At 45.0% G+C, this 22700-nt stretch overlaps 1 protein-coding gene across 5 annotated transcripts in view; it reads left to right on the top strand.

The window, feature by feature from the left end:
• CCDC180 (coiled-coil domain containing 180) overlaps nt 1-22700 on the top strand; it is a 66662-nt gene that overhangs the window by 31096 nt on the left and 12866 nt on the right. For all 5 annotated transcript variants that reach the window (XM_072727884.1, XM_072727886.1, XM_072727888.1 and 2 more), the window contains 12 exons: nt 369-549; nt 1478-1624; nt 2288-2432; nt 2604-2720; nt 7248-7346; nt 9505-9624; nt 11281-11453; nt 11736-11791; nt 11908-11986; nt 13831-13911; nt 21286-21352; nt 22129-22270. In XM_072727884.1, coding sequence (XP_072583985.1) covers nt 369-549; nt 1478-1624; nt 2288-2432; nt 2604-2720; nt 7248-7346; nt 9505-9624; nt 11281-11453; nt 11736-11791; nt 11908-11986; nt 13831-13911; nt 21286-21352; nt 22129-22270 — 1407 coding nt within the window. The remainder of the gene's footprint in view (nt 1-368; nt 550-1477; nt 1625-2287; nt 2433-2603; nt 2721-7247; nt 7347-9504; nt 9625-11280; nt 11454-11735; nt 11792-11907; nt 11987-13830; nt 13912-21285; nt 21353-22128; nt 22271-22700) is intronic.

Genomic DNA, 22700 nt, shown 5'->3' with positions numbered 1-22700 from the left:
CCCACCCTAGAAGTCCTATGGAATTCAAGCTTCCCGGAAAGAGTAGCCACTGGTAGAAAGGAACAAACTCAGACTGCCCAGCGTTGTGCTGATTGTTTTCTCCAGACTCTCTCACCAGACTCCCCACCTTCCCAACACCCTCCACCCATCCCCCTGCTCCTGGGTGTCTTTGCAAGCAGCGACCTCTCACTCACAGCCTGGACAGCCTCCTTTCCAGTTAGAGACGCTGGGGCAGTCTCAGATGGCCTTTCTCAGATCTGCACCCATTCCCAAGCCACACCGAGGGCAACGGTCACCATCCAGGAGAGGAATGTCCTGAGGTGACTTGAGATCCTGGAGGGCCTCAGCTCCCCCTCATCCTTTTTCAGCTGAGCTCTTGCTCCATCAAGAGCGGCTGGACAGCCACTGTGCTGGGGTGACCGAGACGCTAAGGAAGGAGAGGCTGATGTTCCTCCAATTCCAAGAGGAGCAGAACATAAGGAGCAAAAACTTCCGCCGCAAGATTTACGACATGGAGCACATCTTCTTGAATGCCACGAAGAGCCAGAGGTGAGGGCCCTGGAAGTCTTGAGGGCCTAGAATCCCAGACACGAAATGCCAGCCTTTAGCTGCTCTCAAAGGAGTGGTCCCACCCTGGTGGATAAGAGTCAGTTGTCTAGGCCCTATAGCAACCTCCTCTTTTCAGCTCACCTCTTCACACAAGTAAGAGTCCAACTGTGTGAATGTCGGGCTGGGGGCTGGGGGCTGGGTGAGCAGCCAGGAACAGAAAAGGGTGCATGTGGTCAGGGTGCAGGGATGTTCCTAACCAGCCCCGAAATGTCCATGCTGGAAGAAACCACTTCCTTCAAGGGAAATCAGGAAGAGCTTCCTGCAGGAGGGCCTGGGATGGAGGACGGTAAAGAGGAGACAGAGTTTTCACCTCAGGAAGGAGCACTGACCCAGCTTGGGGTGGGGGTGTGCTCACAGCAGAGCAAGGGCTTCCAAGGAGACCATTCGGGGAATTGAGATGGAGGCTCTGGTGAACTCAGGGAGACCTCAGTCAGGTAACATGAGGGGACCTCACAGGAGCAGTCAGACATAATAGGCAGCTGGTTAGGGTGGTCTTAAAGGTGAAGAGGAAACCTGCAGGGTGCTCCTCTGGGAGAGCACCAGCCACAGGAGCCACACTGCTGTGAGCTAGAGAGAGCGAGCACTGCAGGGAGGGCAAAGATCCAGTAGGAACGGGGATTCCTTTAGTAATTTGGCGGCAAGGGCCAGAGAGAGGAGACAGATGTCCTCTGATACAGCACACTGAGAGTCCCATGCTGTGTCCTGCACACACTGGCATTTTGAACTTCCTTTTGGCCTCTTTTTCTACTGAGAGTAACATGGCTGTGGTTGTGGTGGCTCCACAGCTGGGCACAGCAATGGAGCTCAAGTGGCCCCCAGGGTGCCCTTCCATCCCTGGGTCACCACCCTGGCCTCCTGTGTCCCCTAGGCTGGTTGCTCTGAGCAGCACACTGCACCAGGAGCTGCTTAGCTATGTGGATGTCATCCAAGTGTCCCTGCGCAGCTTCCGCCAGTACTTGGAGGAGAGCCTGGGCAAGCTTTGCTTAACCAACATTGAGTTCATCAAGCACTGCAGGTGGGAGCCAGCATCGGGGGCCTCTGTGGGCACTGGGCTTTCTCTGTTGAGAAGTGGTCTTGTTTCCCCCTTTAATTTTTTTATTATGGCAAAATATAGGACATAAAATTATCCATTCATCTGTCTTTCAGGTGTGCAGTTAGTTCAGTGGCACTAAGTTCATTCACACTGTTGTGCAACCATCAACACCAACCATCTCCAACATTTTTCATCTTCATAAATTCAAACTCTGAATGCATTAAACACTAACTCCCATTCTCTTCTGCCAGCCCTTGGCAGCAGAATTCCTTTTTTTTTTTCTTGTCTCTATGAATTTGACTACTGTAGGTGCCTCATATAAATGAAATCATACAGTATTTGTCCTTTTGTGTGTCTGGCTTATTTCACTTAATGTCATCAACACTCATCATGTGGCATGTGTCAGAATTTCATTCCTTCTTAAAGCTGAATACTACTCCTTTGTGTGTATATACCACATGTTGTTTCTCTGTTCATCCCTTAAAGATATTTGGGTTATTTCACTGCTTCTATCTTTGAACCACCTCTATTCATTTTTCTATGTCTTATACTTTTAATATAAAGCTTTATCAACCACAGTGTTTGGGATGGGTGGGAAGTTTCAGGTCTGATCAGTGGCTTTTATTTCTCTTGAACTATTTTCAGATTGTTTTCTGAGGGAGGCAACTTTTCTTCTGAAGAAATTGACTCACTGTGTCATCGACTGGAGAAGGAAGCTTCCCGAATAGAGTTTGTTGAAAGTTTAATCATGATCAACATGGAGAAGATGGAAAGTGAATACCTGGACCAGGTGGGAGAGCCCTGCCCTTGACCTCCAGCCAGGTCCTAGACATCCTTGCTCATTGCCTGACAGGCCTGCCAAGCCCCCATTCCAAAAAATTGAGCCTGTCTCCCTCTGCTTCCAAAGTCTGTAAGTTCCAAATTAAACCCCCCTCCTTTACTTTTTTATATTTCTTCACAGGCCAATGATGTCATCAACAAGTTTGAAAGCAAATTCCATAACCTATCTGTGGATCTTGTTTTCATAGAGAAAATCCAGCGGTTGCTGACAAATCTGCAAGTGAACATCAAGTGTGAGGTAGGACAGATTCATTCTTTACCTGCATACCAGGCACTGTCCCAAGTGCTGGGAATACAACTGTGGGCTCTGCCCCATGGGATTTGAACTCCAGCCAGAAGACAGATGTTAAATCATTATAGCCTCTAGGATTCATTGAGTTATTATGTACCATACATCCTGCTAACTGACTTGTTTTGATCACCTATGTTAGTCCTCACAAGAACTATATGAAGCAAGTATTTGCCCCCCTATTTTAGAGGCAAAGAAACTGAGGCGGAGAGTAATTAAGTGACTTAGAACAAGAACACAGAACTCTCGAATGTGAAGTCAAAATGTGAACTGAGGTCAATGATCTTAAATAAATGACCTAACTGTACACCTTAAGGAATTTGAAAAAAAAATTAAACCCAGAGTTAGCAAAATGAAGTAAATCACAAAGATCAGATCAGAAATAAATGGAATAAAGACCAGAAAAACAATAGAAAGGATCAATGAAGCTAGAAATGGTTTTTCAATGATAAACAAAATCAACAAACCTTTAGCTAGACACAGAAAAAAGAGAAAGGACTTGAATAAAACCAGAAATGAAAGAGAAGACAATGCAAATGATACTGCAGAACTACAAGAATTTTAAGCCTACTATGACTAATTACATACCAATAAATTGGATAAGAAATGGAAAAAGTTCTAGAAACAGAATCATGAGCAAATATGACAGAATCATGAACAAATATGACAAATCATGAACAGACCAATAATAAGTAAGGAGATTGAATCAGTAATCAAAAACTTCCCAACAAAGAAAACTTAGGACCCAATGGTTTCATGGGTGAATTCTACCAAACACTTAAAGAAAACACCAATTCTTCTCAAACTCTTCCAAAAAATAGAACAGGAGGCAATACTCCCAAATTCATTTTACAAAGCCAGAATTACCCTGATAGCAAAGACAGATAAGAACATTACAAGGAAACTACAGACCAATGTCCCTGATGGATAGAGATGCAAAAATCCTTAAGAAAAATTAGCACACCAGATTCAACAGCACATGAAAAGGATCATACATCATGATCCAGTGTCATTTATCTCTAGGATGCAAGTATGGTTCTAAATATACAAATCAATCAATGTGACACCATATTAATGAAAGATAATGAAAGATTAATGAAATAATGAAAGATAAAAATCATTTAATCATCACAATAGATGCAAAAAACACTTGACAATGTACGTCTTTTCTTGATAAATATGTTAAACAAATTAGGTAAAGGAGGAACACACTAAGTATAATAAAGGCCATATGTGACAAGCTAATATCATACTCAACAATGAATAGTTCAAAGTGTTTCCTCTAAGATCAGGAACAAGACAAGGGTACTCTGTCTACCACACCTATTCAACATAGTACTGGAACATAGTACCCAAATGATCAGGCAAGAAAAAGAAATAAAAAGCATCCAAAAAGAAAAGGAAGAAGTAAGAATGTTTTTGTTTGCAGAACAAATGATCTTTTATATAGAAAATCCAGCAAAAAACTGTTAGAGCTGATCAACAAATTCAGTAAAGTTGTAGGATACAAAATCAACATCAAGAGATCAGTCGTATTTGTATATACTAATAGTAAAAATATCTAAAAAAGAAATAAAGAAAACAATCTCATTCACGATAGCACCAAAAACAATAAAACACTTGGTAATAAATGTAACAAAGGAAATGAAAGATCTATACACTGAAAACTACAAGAATTTAATGAAAGAAATTGAAGAAGACACAAATGGAAAGATATCCCATGTTCATAGATCAGAAGAATTAACATTATTAAAATATCCATACTACCCAAACCTATCTATAGATTCAGTGCATTCTCTATCAAAATCCCAGTGGATAAGGGAAAGGAAAGAAAATGAATGGGAAATATCAGAGAGGGAGACAAAGCATGAGAGACCCCTAACTCTGGAAAACGAACAAGGGGTAGTGGAAGGGGAAGTTGTCGGGGGAATGGAGTGACTGGGTGATGGGCACTGAGGGGGGCACCTGATGGGATAAGCACTGGGTGTTATACTATATGTTGGCAAATCGAATTCCAATAAAAAAAAAATACCAAAAACAAAAAAGTATAAGCCAAGTAAAAATGAAATCCCAGTGGAATTTTTCACAGGAATAGGAAAATCCATCCTAAAACTTGTATGTAACAGTGATAGAGTATGAATAGCTAAAGCATTCCTGAGAAAGTAGAGCAAAGCGTCACAATTCCTTATTTCAGTGTACTATACTCAAACACTTAAATGGTGTGGGGAAACTGCATAAACACTACAGAAGAATGAAATTGAACCCCTATCTTATACCATGCACAAAAATTAACCCAAAATGGATTAAAGTCCTAAGCGTAAGACTCTAAATCATAAAACTCTGGAAAAAAATATGGGGAAAAACTCCTTGACATTCGTCTTGGCAATGATTTTGTGGATGTGACACCAAAGGCACAAGCAACAGAAGCAAAAATTAGCAGGTAGGACTGCATCACATTGAATAGCTTCTGCATAGCAAAAGAAACAATAAAATGAAAAGGTAACCTATGGAATAGGAGAAAATATTTGCAAATAATGTATCCTATAAGTGGTTAATATCCAAAATATATAAAGAACTCCTATAACTCTGGTTCGCCTGGGTGGCTCAGTGTTCGAGCATCTGCCTTGGGCTCAGGGTGTGATCCTGGAGTCCTGGGATCAAGTTCCACATCTGGCTCCCCACAGGGAGCCTGCTTCTCCCTCTGCCTGTGTCTCTGCCTCTCTCTGTCTCTCATGAATAAATAAATAAATAATCTTTAAAAAAAAGAATTCATATAACTCAAGAGCAAAAGAAGCAAACAATGTGGTTTGAAAATGGGCAGAGAAACTGATTAGACATTTTTCCAAAAAGGACATATGAATAGCCAATAGGTATATGAAAAGGTGTTCAACATCACTCATCATCAGGGAAAGACCAATGACAATGAGGTATCACCTCATACTTCTTACAATGGCTGCCACCAAAATAACAAGGGATAATAACTGATTACAAAGGTGTGGAGAAAAAAGAAACCTTGTGCACTTTTGGTGGGAGTGCAGACTGGTGCAGCCACTGTGGACAACAGTATGGAGTTTCCTCAACAAAATAAAAATAGAATCACCGTATGCTCTAGCAATCCCATTTTTGGGTATATATTCAAAGGAAATGAAAATATGGTCTTGAATAATGCTTCACTGCAGCATTATTCACAATAGCCAAGGTGTGGAAACAGATGTGGAAAAAGGCAGAGTGTCAACAGACAAACAGATAAAGAAGATATGTATTTGACCACGAAAAGGAAGGAAATCCTACCATTTGTGACAACATGTATGGACCTTGAGGGCATTATGCATAGTGAAATAAGTCAGAGAAAGAAAGACAAAAACTGTATGATCTCACTTATATGTAGAATCTACAAAAGCCAAACTCATAGAAACAGAGAGTAGAATGGTGGTTACTAGGGACTGAGTGGTATGGGAAATGTGGAGATAAGGGGCAGTGGGTAAAAACTTCCAGTTATAAGACAAATAGGTTCTAGGGATCTAAGATGCAGCATGGTATTATAGTTAATAATATTATATGGTATATGTGAAAGTTGGTAAGAGAGTAGATCTTGCATGTTTTCATCACAAAAAAGAAATGGTAATTATTTGATGTGGTTGGAGGTATCAGTTAATGCTAGAGTGATAATTATTTTGCAACATCTAAGTGTATCAAATCAACACATCGTGTATGCCTTAAGCTTACATAATGTTATGTCAATTGTCTCTCAATAAAGCCAGGAATGACTGACTTATTTTTAAGCTTTTTTTCTATATATGGAAAGATTTTATATATATTATATAATATATAAAGTGTATAATACACATAATACACATTATATATAATATAATACATGTACATGTGTATGTGTATATGCACAAAGAACAAAACTGACCTCTTGCTATTTATACAGTTTCTTAGGCTATAGAATCTTTAAAGATTCTTTCAAAACCCCTGCTGTGATAACTTTCCTCTCCTGAGTGTGTTGCCGTTTTCACTCATCTATTCTTTTTTTGGAAGAGCATTTGGTGGATTTCATTTATGATTATACCAATGGCATTGTAAACACCCTTGCATAGGAAACTCTGATTATATGTCCATAGGGTATCTCCCAGAGTTGGAATTACTGGGGCAGCTCATGAATGTTTTAAGGCTCTTCGTGTTTTCCAGGTGACTCAGACAACTGTCACCAGTGGGACAATGCCCTCAACTGCTACTGTGGGTTGTTGATTTTATTTTTAAACCTTATTTGTTTGAGAGTAAAAAAGAAAACAAAACCAAGCCCTTTTACATTTGCATTGATCTAGTTTCTGATAACATGGTGCATTTCCCACCCCACCTCCCCCATTTCATTTTTCCAATACTGAATTCATCTCAGTATGTTTTGCTGAACATTTTCCTGATCAGAATAAGTATTCTAGAAAAAAAAAATCATGGAGCCTCTGGTTTTTCTAGGTTGCAAAGTCTAATTTACAAACAGATGGATTAAATTCTTCTCTGGAACAGCTCCAAAGGAAAATAGAAATGTGTCGAAGCTCAAAGGGAGATAAAAAAGTAAGTATTCGGTATTTGCTGAGCTATGAATAGTAAAGATGCATTACCCAAGAATTTTTTTTTTAAGATTTTATTTATTTATTCCTGAGCGACAGTGTGAGAGAGAGAGAGAGAGAGGGAGGCAGAGACACAGGCAGAGGGAGAAGCAGGCTCCATGCAGGGAGCCCGATGTGGGACTCGATCCCAGGACTCCAGGACCACGCCCCACACCAAAGGCAGGTGCTAAACCACTGAGCCACCCAGGGATCCCCTGCATTATCCAAGAATTATAAACTGGAAGTAAACTTATATCTGTCATCAAGATTTCTCCAGCTCCAGAGGGCCTCTGAGCCATCCTACTTAACCCTTGTTCCATTCAATGGAATCAAGGAAGAAAAGAAAACACAGCCCTCCTCCAGCCCCCAGCCCCTCCCTGGCAGGCAGAGTCCAGTGAGTGTGGGGCTGCGGTCTGACCTCACTCCTCCTCTGAGGGCACGAGGCATCCCTCCTGTAATTGGAACTCAGCCATAGAGGAAACACAGAAGCAGAATTATGCCTTCTGCACAACCACTTTTTGTTTGATTTTTCATTTGCTGGTGTTTTTGACCATTGCACATAAACTGGTTACTTCTGTTTTCTCTACATATGAACTGTGAAAAGGCCAAATGAGAGCAAAATGGATCAGCACAGCAGGTCTCTGGATGTTTATGTTGTTTACTTGCTTTTTTCCGCCTTGCGCACACATCTCTGTCCCCGGTCCACATCCATCCTGGCCTCCCTGGGCAATGTTTTCTCAACAGCTCAACCAGGCGCTTGAGAACCAGATGTCTCAGCTGGAGCTGTCTTAGTGGGATGGTCTTTCCTCACCAAGCTCTGTCTTTTCCATTTCAGTTGAGTTGAGGTTTTATTTTTTTGTTAACACTGAGAGGACATTTGGTTTCTATCTTTATTGCTCTTTCTTGCATAGTAACACATGCTTCGTGAAGAAAGTTTGAACATCCACAAAACATAGAGTGAGTACATGTCCCTCATGTTATTACTTTTTTGCAGTCTGCAGCGACCTCTGTATTTTTGTGCAGTTATTCATGCACATCCCCCGGGCAGCATGAAGAAACCAGATTAATCTGAAGTAACCCCTTCAACAGACCCTCTAGGGACCCCTCTGCCTCTCCAGAGCAGAAACATTCGCTCTTCCACATTTCCTCACTTCTCCATCCCCTTCATTGTCCTCTCTGGTGGTGTCAGGGTATTGGACAGGATGCCTGTGGCTTGCACAGCCACCTGGCCAGGTCAGGGGAGCATGAGCTTGGGTGGGCAGGCAATTGTGTGTTGATGGAAGCAACTGGTTGAATATTTCTGAAAAGCATTGATTGGGAGATGAAAATGATGCATCAGATGCCAGGGACAGGTGTGGTCATGATTATGTGCTCCGTGGCCTGTGAAGAAGGCCTCCTGGCTGCTGTGTGCAGAAAGGCAGGAAGGACAGAGGAGAGAGGCAGGGAGACTGAGGCAGAGAGAATGGTGGCCTGGCTAAGGTACCAGGAGAGACACCTTCTGGTTCCAGAGTTGAGTAGCAAATAAATGGTTAGGACTCAGAGTGCACTGGAAATGAAGGAAGCAGAAGAGGCCAAGGAACACCCTGGCCTGGGTCATCTATGTAGGTCAGTTAAAGATTCAGGGGACCATGAATGAGGACTTCTGAGTGATGTGGTGAGATGCACAGTGAAGGTGAACATCCTTACAGGTGCTTCCTGGCATACCTCGGGGCACGGTCTGTGAGATTGCTGCTACAGGGGGATGTGTATGTGACCTTGTTAGGTCACCTTCCAGAAAGGCTGTGGTCATTTCACTTCTACACAGCCTGGCCATCTTGGGCCAAACATTTCCTTCTAAGAGTTTCAGAGCTAAAAGAGACCCCAGAGAGTATTCTGGGCCCCCACCCTATGGATGAGGAAACTGAGTTGAGCAATCTAAATGATTTGCCCAGAATGAACCCATAAAACCAGGACTAGAACTCTTGATGCCCCATCAGTAAAAGATTCCCTGCCCCAGTGCAGCTGCCCAAGAGAGCCAGCCAGCATTCCCCGCTCTCCCAGATCCAAAGAACCAAGAGGCTGACAGTTCAGATGGAGACAATTGGCCCTCCTGCAACCTGCTTTCTGTGGCTTTCTTCCCTTAGATGGTGACCACAGAAGACATCCTTGGCTTCGTCCAGACTTGGAAGGAAAGACTTGGCCAGAGGATTCAGTACCTCAACTGCAGGCTAGACACAGTGTCCGTGACTCAAGTGGTCTTTACCGTAAGGCACAGACAGTAAAGAAAGGGGTTGGGCAGTGGGGAAGGGTGGGTGAGCTGTCTGGTCCAGGCTCCTAGGAGACCAGCAGGGCTCAGCAGAGCCTAAGGGAAGAGGAGGCTCCCAGGCTTCTGCTGGACACCAGGCCAGAAATGCCTTGGGAAGACTATGGGCTCCCCCTTCAGATCAGGGTTCAAATCCCAGATAGTTCACTTCCCTGCCTTGGTCTCCTCAGAGACCCCTCACCTCTTGACACCATCTCCTCATGTCCACCAGGACCTTCAGCTTACCCCACCCACTGGTTCTCAGGCAACCTTAACTTTCAGCCTCTTCCTTCCTACCCACATCTAGGAACAACCACTGGCTTCTCCCCACCCGACCCCCACCGCCCCTTCTCGCCCACTTGGTGCCCTTTTTCTCTCACTTCCCCTCATGATCCATTCCCTGAGCTGAAACCAGACCTGACACTGAAGAAAGTTGGTCTGACTGTGTCACTCTTCTGTCCTCAGGGTAAAATCCAGACCCTTGGACTGGGCCTTTACAGCAGGCTCTTCAGTCTTCCCTCCATGGCCTCTTCATTTCTTGCCCTCACTCCCACCCCAAAGACATCATTTTCCCCTGGGCTTTCTCTCAGACCAGACAGTTAGACGAGACCAGACAGTGAAGATCTCCATTTTAAGAGCTGTCTCTCTAGACTCTGCCTAAACGGGCAGAGCTTGTGTCAACCTCACCTCACATTCAGCCTCTGACTCCAGGCTTTGAATGCCAGAGGCACTCAATTAAATTCCAGGGGGGGAGTGTGGGCATAAGTGGATACCCATACCCACATATACCAATGTGGGCATAAGTGGACACCCCTCCACTTCTGCTCTGGCTACCCTCTCACTGCCATGTTTTGAACCAGCCCTCCCTTCTATGGAGAAGCTCTTCACACCGTATCACCAATACTAAGCCTCCATCATGCCACTAGCAGTGCACCCTTCACGACAGAACTCAGGAGTCCATCTGGAGTCTTTCCCTGTTACAGTCCATTACTGAGCCGGGGCTCAAATAAAATAAGGAATAGCCTAACTAAGCACTCATTGTGGGCCACCACCCCTACCCTTTCTCAAAGGTCCAACTTGTAGGGGGTGTTGACCACTTACTTGTGCACACTTTCATTCACTCATCCCTTTCAAGAACAGTGCCTAGGCATATCTACAGGCTGGCTTCGTAGGTCTATGGCCCTCAGTTTCATGGAAGACTCTGGAACTTCTTCACAGCACTGGTCCCAATTTTGACCAAACATTTATTTGTAGAGTTCATATTAAATGCTTGCTGTCTGACCAGACTTTAAGCCCCGTAAAGACAAGGGTCACATGTTACCTCCCTACACTGTGTCCCAGGACCCAGGCAGAGCCTTGCAGGAAGCAGGTACTTGGGAAACATTTCGAAAGCCAACATGCGCGCATAGATGAATGCATGCATGAATGAATGAATGACCATCTAAAGTTATGACCATTGCCATTTTTTTAGAAGAAAAATAGAAGCTCAAAGAATCAGGCAGCTGGCTTCCAGCTGCAGGACCTGGGTGAGGTAGTAATGGGACATGAACCCAACCTGCCTGTATCCATAGCACCTAGGCAGGGCTCATACACTCAGACTCTTCTCTTGGGCCTGTAGGACAATATCATGACTGACCTGGAGGTGGAGAGTGACATCCTGGTATCTTCAGAAGCCCTTGAAGAGGAGGCCAAGTTAGACTTGGTCACCCCCGAGTCCTTCGCCCAGCCGAGCCACATGGGGAAGCCCATGATTGAAGACCCAGCTGTGGAAGTGGTCAAGAAGATCCTGCAGTGAGTGGCCATGGGGTGTACAACAGGGCCCTGCCACCAAACCTCATGGCCCAGAGTCTCCAGGGACCATCTGTGGGCTCCCACATATGAGGTTCCCACCCCTGACAGCCTGTGACTTCATATAAGGGCCACTCCTCTTGAGCCTCAGTTTCTCCCTCGGAAATGGGGGTCATAATAAGACAGGTACACATGATATTGTGGGCTGAGATGTTACCCAGTGCCTGACTTGAGCTGTCCTCATGGTCACTGGGGAAAAGCTCATGTCCTTTCCTTTGGTTTCAGGTTTCCTGACACAAAATGCTCAAACCAGCAGTGTGACAAAGACCGGTCCCAGACAGGTAGAGGCTAATAGGCCTGTGGGTGTCAGAGCACCGGTGGTGGGGAAGCCAGTATTGCCACCTGGTCCATCCTCACCAGGTCCTCTCTTCTTTTCCTGGGTCCTCATCAATCAAAGGCTTGAAGCGACACCAGAATCGAGGAGAACATGCAGTGAGAAAAGCCCTGTCCAGTGCCAGTGCCACTTCAGCAGGAAGGTAGGGATGCTGGGCTGCCCAGGATCTCCCCTTCCAGGTGCATTCCCCAACCCCCTAGGCATAGGCCAGAGGCCACCCTGTTGCTTCACCAGACTCTCCTCAGAATGCAACGCCTGTGCTCACAGCTCTGAGACCCTAAGGGACCCAGTGAGCGGTTGACTCTGAAGTTCTGTGCTCACTCCCGCTGAGTGCCACAGCTCACATAGGCTTCCACCTTGAGAACCCATCTGGGTGTTCAGTGGTTTTCCATGAGTACAGTGGGCAATCCCAGCCCTCTGCCCATACCCATCATCCTGGTTAAAAAAAAAAAAAAAAAAGAGGGACATTGGAGATGGCTTGTTGGAAGAATCCGAGACTTCTGCATTCTGGCCGTGTACTCTGCCCACTATGCCCCCATCGGGGTCGTCAGACTCATGGTCCATTGCAGGTGGGGCCCCACTGTCCCCCAATGCTGATGTTATAGAAGGCGAGTAATAGAGCCAGTGGTTGAACTGACTTCTGTGTTCTCTGTGGGAACCATTGATGTGGTTTAATTCCTGGTTTTGAGGAAGTAGCAGTGAGGAATCTCCTGCTTTGCATACCTCCGAGAGGTCCTCTTGAGGACGAATGCCATCTGCAATGTGGAAATAAACCTAAGACCAACCGGGTGAGAAAAGCAAAGGCTATTTATTCGGAGCTTGGTACAGCAAGGGGGTCAACCATCACCATTTAGGTTTTAGTAGAGACTCAAAAGCAGGCAAGGGAGACTGTATGGTGGAGAAAGGAAGGGCTTTAGGTGTGCTTTTATTGGAGGCTGTTGATGTAGGGAAGCTAGAAGCAGGCTAGCTAGCAGCAGGCATTCAGTGTGATTATTTACAGCTGCAAATCTGGCTTTCTCTGGTTGGTCCTAGGTTAGAAGCAGGGACAAAATTTAGGGAAGCTGTCAGTTAGTAATCAAGTCTCAACCATTTGGAGCTGATTGTCACAGGAGTTATTGCTTAGCACTTTGGATTGCCATGAGAGAGAACAACATGGCTTCCGGCAAGCCTGACCTGCATCAGGCTGACTTCCTGAAGTGTTCACTGTAGACAAGGAGCTGGTTTCCCAGGCAGGTTGCTGCAGGTTCTGGGTCAGAGCTCTGTACTTAGGTACAGTCCAGCTATTATCCGTTCATATATTCAGTCTCTCAGTGGTTACAAAATGAAGTCCATGTTGCTGGGGCTGTCTGGTGTTATATGGGACATACACCAAAAATTACTCCCTGCTTCCATGAAATTCAAGGTTAACTGGATATATTGTATTTTTTTTAAGATTTTATTTATTTATTCATGAGAGACACACACAGAGAGAGGCAGAGACACAGAGGGAAAAGCAGGCTCCCTGCAGGGAACCCAATGTGGGACTTGGTCCTGGGACTCCAGGATCACGCCCTGGGCCAAAGGCAGGTGCTTAACCGCTGAGCCACCTGGGTGTCCCTGGACATATTGTATTTTTATTTAAAAAGCACTTCCACCTGTTTTTCTTTGGGTCCTCACCACAGGGAAGCAAGGACACATATCTCTGGGCCTTCGTTACCCCCCTCAGGGGCCTTAGGTCAGTTTTAGCCATAAGAACTTCACCCCCCCCATACACATACCCCACCCCTTCACCACCCCCCCCCCCCCCCCCCCCCCCCCCCCCCCCCCCGCTAAGGTTGTCTCCACAGCTGTGGAGGAGTAGAGAAGTATTTTGAAGGAGTCAGCCTCAGACCTGGGAGTCACAGTGTCACACAAGCCGACCCAGAGCCCCAGCCAGGTAGGTGGGGCTCCCGCAGACCAGCCTGCCTACGCCAGCCTCCAGAGCGCTGACTCCCCTGTGTCTCACAGCTTCACGCGGTACTCCAAGCCGCCCAACCGCATGGACAGAAAGTACCAGGTGCTGGGGGAGAAGCCGCCGCCTCCTGCTGAGTAAGTGCCAACTCCATTTTAACCCATTGTCTCAGTCAGGGGGTGGCTCACCTTGACACAACTGAGGGAAACCAAGAAAGCGGGGGAGGGGGGGGGATGGGCAGAGCACAAGAGGTAGGTGAGGGGACAGGAAGGGGTCAAGGTCAGTGTGTCTCATCCCAAGAGACATTTTCACCAAAATTTTACATCCTCCAAGCTAAGGTTTTTGGGGTAGCAGAGTAACATACCCCTTTCAAGTTTGAGGTTTGTTTGTGGGGTTTAAAAATTTTTTTTTCTAATGCCTCACCTTTCCCATTCCTCTTTTCCTTTATTTTAATTTCACTGATTTTTTTTTTAAGATTTTATTTATGTATTCATGAGAGACACACAGAGAGAGGCAGAGACACAGGCAGAGGGAGAAGCAGGCTCCACGCAGGGAGCCTGACTTGGGACTCAATCCCCGGTCTGCAGAATCAGGCCCTGGGCTGAAGGCGGCGCTAAACCGCTGAGCCACCCAGGCTGCCCAATTTCACTGATTAAAACAAACACTGTTCCACGTAATATGGCTACCCTTCAAGCAAACAAGCAGGATTTCAACTTTAGAAAATTAGGAGCACTCAGAGAAAGTCAAGATCTACAGTGGACATGGACACACACGTACCCCTTGAACAGGGAACTCACCATCTTAACACCCCTACTTATTAGTCTTTTTGCCCCACTGGTCTTATCTTTGGGGTTTTGTGAACTTTGAAAAAAAAAAAAGGGTGGCTTTCACTTCATGTGGCCCAGAAGTTGGGTCCTAGGTCATCAGCTAGATGCTCCCTTATCCCCCACCCCCCCACAAAAAAGACATTCTTTATCATTAAAAACCTTGACTCTCTCTCAATTGTGTATGGTTCTGTCATCTTATCACTTGTGTATATTCACGTAACCATCAGCACTATCCAGAAACAGAACTGTACCATCACCACAACTGTTCTGTCCCTCTCACTACCCCATTATAGCCATACCCACCCTCTCCCTCACCATCCCTAACCCTGAGCAACCACTAATCTGTGTACCATCCTTATCATTTTGTCACTTCAAGAGCGTCATATGAACGGTCTTACATACTGTGTGACCTTCTCAGAGTGGCTTTTTGCACTTAACATAAAGGCCCTTTGAGATCCACCCAAGTGGTCACATGTATCAATAGTTCATCCCTTTATATTGCTAAATAGTTAGCCACCATATGGATACACCACAGTATTTTAGTGGTAAAAAAAAAAAAATCACAGGCTAACCAGAAAATGTAATAAATAAATCGAGCACTTATGAAATCTTTCTCTCTCTTTTTAAAGATTTTATTTATTTATTTATTCATGAGAGACTCAGAGAGAGAGACAGAGACATAGGCAGAGGGAGAAGCAGGCCTGTGGGGAGCCTGATGTGGGACTCGATCCCAGGACCCCAGGATCATGACCTGAGCCGAAGGCAGATGCTCAACCATTGAGCCATCCAGGCATCCCACATTTATGAAATCTCTGAAAGGGAAGAGACTTTCCTGGCCCTAGCACAGTGGTGAATTGGTCAGAAAATGGAATCAGACTGCTGATGTTTTTACCCCCATACTGCGACTCTGGTTAAGTCCCAAGCCTTCATCTTCTTTGTGTACTGCGGATAGAAGAGAATCCTCCCCTTGAAGCTGTGGAGAGGAGCCAGTGTGTCACCCATAGGCCTCCTTTGAGTATACAGGATCATCACCCCAAGAAGCGCTAGATGAAACCGCAAAGAAAAAGATGGAAAATTTTGTCAAATAAATTTTTAAACTCTTTTGAGGTAAAATGCAATTAAAAATTAGACAGCAACCAGCCAAGACACAGTAGTGGGAAATAAGGCCAACAAAGGACAAATTGGCTCTTCTCCCTGCTCCTTTGACCCAGCAAATTGCTAAGGAAATTACCAGCACTCGGTAGGGTAAGGGGAGAATTGGAAGAGATCACATGCAAGGAGAAAATAAAATTAGGAATAAACATGTGGAGAAGACACTAATTCTCACTAGAATGCAAACAAATGTAAAGGGAACAAATCCATTTTATATTTTGCCTGAGATTAAGGAATATGTAAATAGACTTTAGAAGAAGTTCTCAGTTTATTAAGGGAGGGTATGGATGGTCCCTCCCAGGCACACCTGTGCAAGGTGTTAAGGGAAAAATTGTTCTGATGCTTGTTAAAATAGTAAGGCTTTGTGCAGGACTGTTGCAATAGATGTTAAGACTATTCCAATAGGGGAGAGATAGGGCTCAACTCAGAACACAGTAAGGGCAAGAGAAGATTTCTAACCAATGTGCAGAGCAAGGGGTCAGCGGATGGGAGTCTTGCTAAGCCTGCTTGGTAGGATTCTTGGTACAGGCAGGCCATGGTGATCAGATATCAAAGGTGATCAGATATCAGGGTGGGGGGTTGTGCATAAACTGGCTTACTTGCTGGGACACCTCGGTGGCTCAGTGGTTGAACATCTGCCTTTGGCTCAGGTTGTGATCCCGGGGTCCTGGGATCAAGTCCCACATCAGGCTCCCCGCGGGGAGTCTGCTTCTCTCTCTGCCTATGTCTCTGCCTCCCTCTCTGTGTCTCTCATGAATAAATAAACGAAATCTTTAAAAAATAAACTAAACTAACTTACTTGCTAACATAGGACCCAGCGGGGGTGCCCAAGGATGAGGCCTAGTCGAGAAGGAGGCTCAGGAGAGCCTGTCTAAAGTTTGGTCAAGCAGGGAGTCATGGTCAGTCCCTCCTCTTATTCTTTTTTTTAAATTTTTTTAAATTTATTTATGACAGTCACAGAAAGAGAGAGAGAGAGAGAGAGGCAGAGACATAGGCAGAGGGAGAAGCAGGCTCCATGCACCGGGAGCCCGACGTGGGATTCGATCTCGGGTCTCCAGGGCCAAAGGCAGGCGCTAAACCGCTGCGCCACCCAGGGATCCCGCTCCTCTTATTCAAGGAAAGATTAATTCTTCTTGTCTTTGGACAGTATCAGTTCATTTCTCATTCAGTCAGCTTTCATTTGTTAAAGACCAGGTGAACCATGTGTTGAGACTTGGTAGTAGGGTAGCCAGCCAAGATTTCTAGATGTTGGGCCTGAGGCATCCTGAGTGGCCCACACAGGAGCAGCTTCAGGCATTACAGTTGTCCATCATCCAGCATCAGCTTGTTGGACTTTGTTATATTTTGGAGGAAAAGCCAGCTATACAATGCAAAAAGTCTCAATAAAGATCCAGGCATCAAGTTCTCAGCGGCATCAAATCAGGAGGGTGGGAGAGAATTTGGAAATATTAATGTGAGGAGTTGTAGCCACGAATTGAAGAAAACTAGAAGAATTGAGAGGTTGGTGAGAACTGAAAAAAATGTGGCAGACGGCAAGATCCCAGTCCACTTTACAGGCAAGTAACAAAATCTCAAAGACAGTGAACAGTATGAGAATTTTCTACCCCACAAGACTGTGCTATAGTTTTCCACTGAGGCATAAAACTTCTGTCACTCCTTTTTCTGATGCTTGCCTACAAAAGAAACCTGATCCCTTCAGATTTGATCTGATTATTAATGTAGATGTAGGAGAAGATTTTTTTAAGTTTGTGTTGCTGGAACTCTTCATTAAAGAATTTCAGATGAGACTTCAAAAAAAAATTAAGCTCACACAAATCAAAACCACAATGAGATACCACCTCACACCAGTGAGAATGGTGAAAATTAACAAGACAGGAAACAACAAATGTTGGAGAGGATGTGGAGAAAGGGGAACCCTCCTGCACTGTTGGTGGGAATGTGAACTGGTGCAGCCACTCTGGAAAACTGTGTGGAGGTTCCTCAAAGAGTTAAAAATAGACCTGCCCTACGACCCAGCAATTGCACTGCTGCGGATTTACCCCAAAGATACAGAGGCAGTGAAACGCCGGGACACCTGCACCCCAATGTTTATAGCAGTAATGTCCACAATAGCCCAACTGTGGAAGGAGCCTCGGTGTCCATCGAAAGATGAATGGATAAAGAAGATGTGGTTTATGTATACAATGGAATATTACTCAGCCATTAGACACGACGAATACCCACCATTTGCTTCAACGTGGTTGGAACTGGAGGGTATTATGCTGAGTGAAGGAAGTCAATCAGAGAAGGACAAACATTATATGGTCTCATTCATTTGGGGAATATAAAAAATAATGAAAGAGAATAAAGAGGAAAGGAGAGAAAATGAGTGGGAAATACCAGAGAGAGTGACAGGACATGAGAGATTCCTAAATCCAGGAAATGAACAAAGGGTGGTGGAATGGGAGGTGGGCAGGGGTTGGGGATGACTGGGTGACAGGCACTGAGGGAGGCACTTGATTGGATGAGCACTGGGTGATATGCTGTATGTTGGCAAATCAAACTCCAATAAAAAAAACATACAAAAATGGGCAGCCCTGGTGGCCCAGTGGTTTAGCACCACCTTCCGCCTAGGCAGGGCTTGATCCTGGGGACTCGATCCCCTGTTGGGCTCCCTGCATGGAGTCTGCTTCTCCCTCTGCCTGTGTCTCTGCCTCTGTGTGTGTGTGTGTGTGTGTGTGTGTGTCTCATGAATAAATAAATAAAATCTTTAAAAAATATATACAAAAAAATAAAAAATAATATATACAAAAAAGTAAAAACAAAATAATAAATAAAATTTAAGTTCAATTTAATTAACATATAGTATATTATTAGTTTCAGGGGTAGAGTTCAGTGATTCATCAGTTGCATATAACATACAGTGCTCATCACATCATGTACCCTCCTAATGCTCATTACCTAGTTACCCCTTCCTCTTACCCACGTCCCCTCATGCAACTCAGTTTGTTTCTTATTAGTTGAGTGTCTTATGTGTTTGTCTCCCTCCCTGTTTTTGTTTTATTTTTCCTTCTCTTCCTCTATGTTCAGCCATTTTGTTTCTTAAATGCTACATACGAGTGAAATCATATGAATTTTATATTCCTCTGACATTTTGCTTAGCATAATACCCTCTAGTTCCATCCACACCATCTCAAATAGCAAGATTTCATTCTTTTTGATAGCTGAGTAATATTCCATTGCATGCGTGTGTGTGTGTGTGTGTGTGTGTGTGTGTGTGTCACATATTCTTTACCCATTCATAAGATTAGACTTTTAAAAGCCTCTTGAGGCTAGGAAACGAGGCCAGATTTCACCAGTAATCCCTCTAGATTTAGGTGAAACCTCTCTTTTTGAGGCCCCCACAATATCCTAATATTCCTGGGCTTGCCAGGAAGGGGCCTTCCTTACTCACCTATAAGGCTAGGAACCCTGTAAACCAGGTACAGGCTGGTTTTCCCAAGAGGGCTTTGTGAGCGTTGGGTCCATAAAGTTGACCTTAGCTCCTTAAAATTGTCTGGTCATATCTGATTCTATGTGTCCTTCTCCATATGACATCCCAGTCAAAGCCTTGGTTATATATCAGCATTACCAGTTATGTCCCATTATAAGAAGGATGATTCTTACTGAACTCATGTGAATAGATTTATTGCCATGAAAAGAGGTATACTCGACAAGTTTTCAAATCCTGGGGTGCATACAAGTAGCTAAAACACTCAGCCTGTTTCCAATTAGCCCTTTTTCCTTTTCAATCTCAGGTATTTGTTTTTAGGGTCCTCTAAGAACCCCAGGGGGGACGGGAATCCCAAAGTTCAAGGGATTGTGGGAACTGAGGGCAGGGAGTGGGAAAGGAGGGGTCTTGCAAGGTGGACAGAGGTGGCACTTGCAGGGGCGTAATGAACCAGGTACCAGGAAACCAAAGGGGAGATGGAGGTGGTAAGAGGAGGAGTTCAAGGAGCAGAGGTGAGGTGAGGGCAGAGGGCTTAGATGGGCCAGTCTGGAGAGATGTGAAGTTTCCCAGAGAAGCCAGTGAGATTCCACATTATCCTTAGTAAAATCATGCCAGTGGCATGAATCGCACAATGAAATACTGTTCGGGAAAGGATGGTGAAAACATATGAAGGAGCCTGCCTAACACTTGGCCAAGAACAGTTTTTGTCATGGCCAACAGCAAATGATCTTTCCAGAAAGCAGTTTGGGAAGATAGTAAAGGTTATGCCTTTATGTGCAACTCCTTAGGTGTCTCTCCCAAGGAAACCATCCTATCAAGAAGAGAAAACTTGCACAAAAACATACACCGTGGAATACTCTTTATCCCAGTTAAAAATGGGAAACCCTAAGAGTTCAAAAATAGGGGATTGTAAACCATGCTGCTTCCATACTTGATGGTGTTACACAGGCATTTAAAAAGATATCGTAATGTGGGGGAACACTTAACAAGTGAACAGAATGTGAAATACACATGAACCTAATTCCAAACTGATTTTAAAAGCAGCAGAAGTAAACATGATAAAATGTTGGCCTTTTTTCCCTTTGCTCTTCAGTATATTACTAATTTTCTTTAATTGTGATGAGTGAATTCTCAAATGAAACATCAAGTGACCTATACACATTTATTTTAGAAATTGGCCAACAATGTACGTGAACAACAGTTGGGGAATCACTTAACAGAAACTGAAAAATCAAGTGTCCTACAGCTACATGCGGTTCTAAGACACCTCTCCCTTGTTTCACTCCAACTATAGAGAAGGTTGACCTAACTGGACAAGAATATCCAATGGGTCTGTGCAAATTTGTTTAACAAAGCCGCAGTGTGTGCACAGTCAGCCTCAAGGCCAGAAGTGGCAGAAGGAAGATGTTTGGTCCTACAGGAAGTCTTGCTCATTTAATTAATAATTATAAGAAATTGTTCTTTCAACCAATACTGACGCACTGACAAGTGCAGACATTGTAGTGGGATGGGGGCGGGGATTTCTTGGTGAGCAAAAATAGACACAACACTCTGTGTCCAGGTGGACTTTACCATTTTTCTGGGAGAGAGAGAGAGGTTAATCAGCCAGTCACACAAATCAATCCCAAATCCCCCTGTGGGGAGTGTTATAGGGCTAGGGACCACTCTGAGAGCATGGGAATAGGATGGTCAGGAATTGCCACCAAACTGGGATCTGAGGAAGAGCAGTAGCAAATATGACCAATAGGAAAGTTAACAGTGTTCTCTGGAGAGGCATTGGTGTATGCAAAGGTCCTGGGGCAGGAGCACATAGCTAGCTTTAAGAAGTGATGAGGCCAAAAGAGAATAGACTCTTGGAAGAGGCCAAACCCAGCTTGTCACATACAAGAGGCATTAAACTAGGCAAATAGGAATATCAGGTGAGAGAACCTGGGCATCACATGAACCGTCCAATTCTAGGTAGGCTGCTGAGCACTCAGAATGTGCTATCCATTTGGTTTAGTCCACAGCATTTGGTAAGATTAGACAAGGCTTCTCAGGGATCTGTCTTTTGTGTGTTGCAGGGATTTTAAAGGGATCATCCTGACCCTCCTCTGGGAGAGCAATGAGCATCTGCTAAACGTTGTGGAGGTGAGGGCTGCTACCCACAGGCCTCTGTCTGTCTCTTGGCCGGCTGCTGGCCACACATCCCCAGCTGCCTCTGCCTCTTGTGTTCTGCTGATAATGCCCTTGTGGGTGAAACTGAGGAAATGGGATTTCAGCTCCCACGACCACAGCTACCCAGCTTCTGTCACCTAATGTGTTTTCCTAGAAATTAAACCTCATTCATTCATTTACCATATATTGAGCCACCAGACATTTCCTGGATACTGTGTGTCAGATATTGGGTGGCCCAAGCGGAACAAGCCCAATTTCTGTCCCTGGGAGGCAAGCACCCTGCAGATGGGCAACAGAGATGGTGGTACCAGAGGGAGATGGGTGGGGGTGCTGGAGCAGGCACCCGGGGGGGCCTTCAGTGGGAGCTACATAGGGGTGTCTGTGCATGTTCCTGTCAGCCTCCCACGGGGCTGCAAATTCTGTAGGATCTTCCATATTTGTGGCTTGGTCTAGTACCCAGCGTGGTATTTCATAGAAAGCTTCATGGAAACCTCTCAACCTGGTCATTGAAATAAGATTCCATTTGGGTCTTGAAGGACAAATAGAGTTTTGCCATTTGGTCCCTTATGCCTTGCATACTGGGATAATGACAGCAGAGTAAAGGGCGGCTGGGTAGGAAGTGTCACAAGTGGAGGTGACATGAGGAGAAAGGGCTAGGTGGTATGGGGAACAGGGTGGAGGTTGGGGGAGCATGGACCAGAGCCTCCTGGTGAAGGTCCTCGCCCATACATCGTCAACCTCTCTTGCAGGAGTTTTACCGCAGAGAGAAGCGCTCAGTCACCAGGCCTGACTGCATGTATGAAAACTTTGACCAGTGCGCAGAGAACATTTGCAAGAAGATCCTGGAGTACCACGCCCAGACAGAGGAGTACCATAACTCCTGCCTCATAGGTGAGTGCGGGAGGCAGGTGGGCAGGCAGGTCAAGGGTGTGACCTGTGCCACCCACTGAGCAGGGCCTGAGCCTCACAGCCTGGAGGACGCCTCCCTGACCTGGAGGCCACCGGCGGGGGGGACGCCCAGGAGCTCCCCTGTGAAAAGCTAGCATCTTAGAATGAGGTAAAAACATTGATCAGATTTAACTGGAAGAAACAACGTTGAAAAAAATCACCGTTCTTGAGAAATCTGGTGGTTCGTATCACTAAGAATGTTTTGTTCATTGCACAGATGATTTTGACAGTTCTATTGAGATACATACCATTACAATTTGCCCACGTAAAGTGTACAATTCAATGGATTTTAGTATATTCACAGAGTTGGGCAACCATCACTGCTGTCAGTTTTAAAACCCTGTGCCATGGGATCCCTGGGTGGCTCAGCGGT

The sequence above is a fragment of the Vulpes vulpes genome, chromosome 12, assembly GCF_048418805.1.
Source record: "Vulpes vulpes isolate BD-2025 chromosome 12, VulVul3, whole genome shotgun sequence".
NCBI lineage: Eukaryota > Metazoa > Chordata > Mammalia > Carnivora > Canidae > Vulpes > Vulpes vulpes.
The sequence above is the reverse complement of the archived record's forward strand: the minus strand, read 5'-3'. Positions and strand labels throughout refer to the sequence as shown.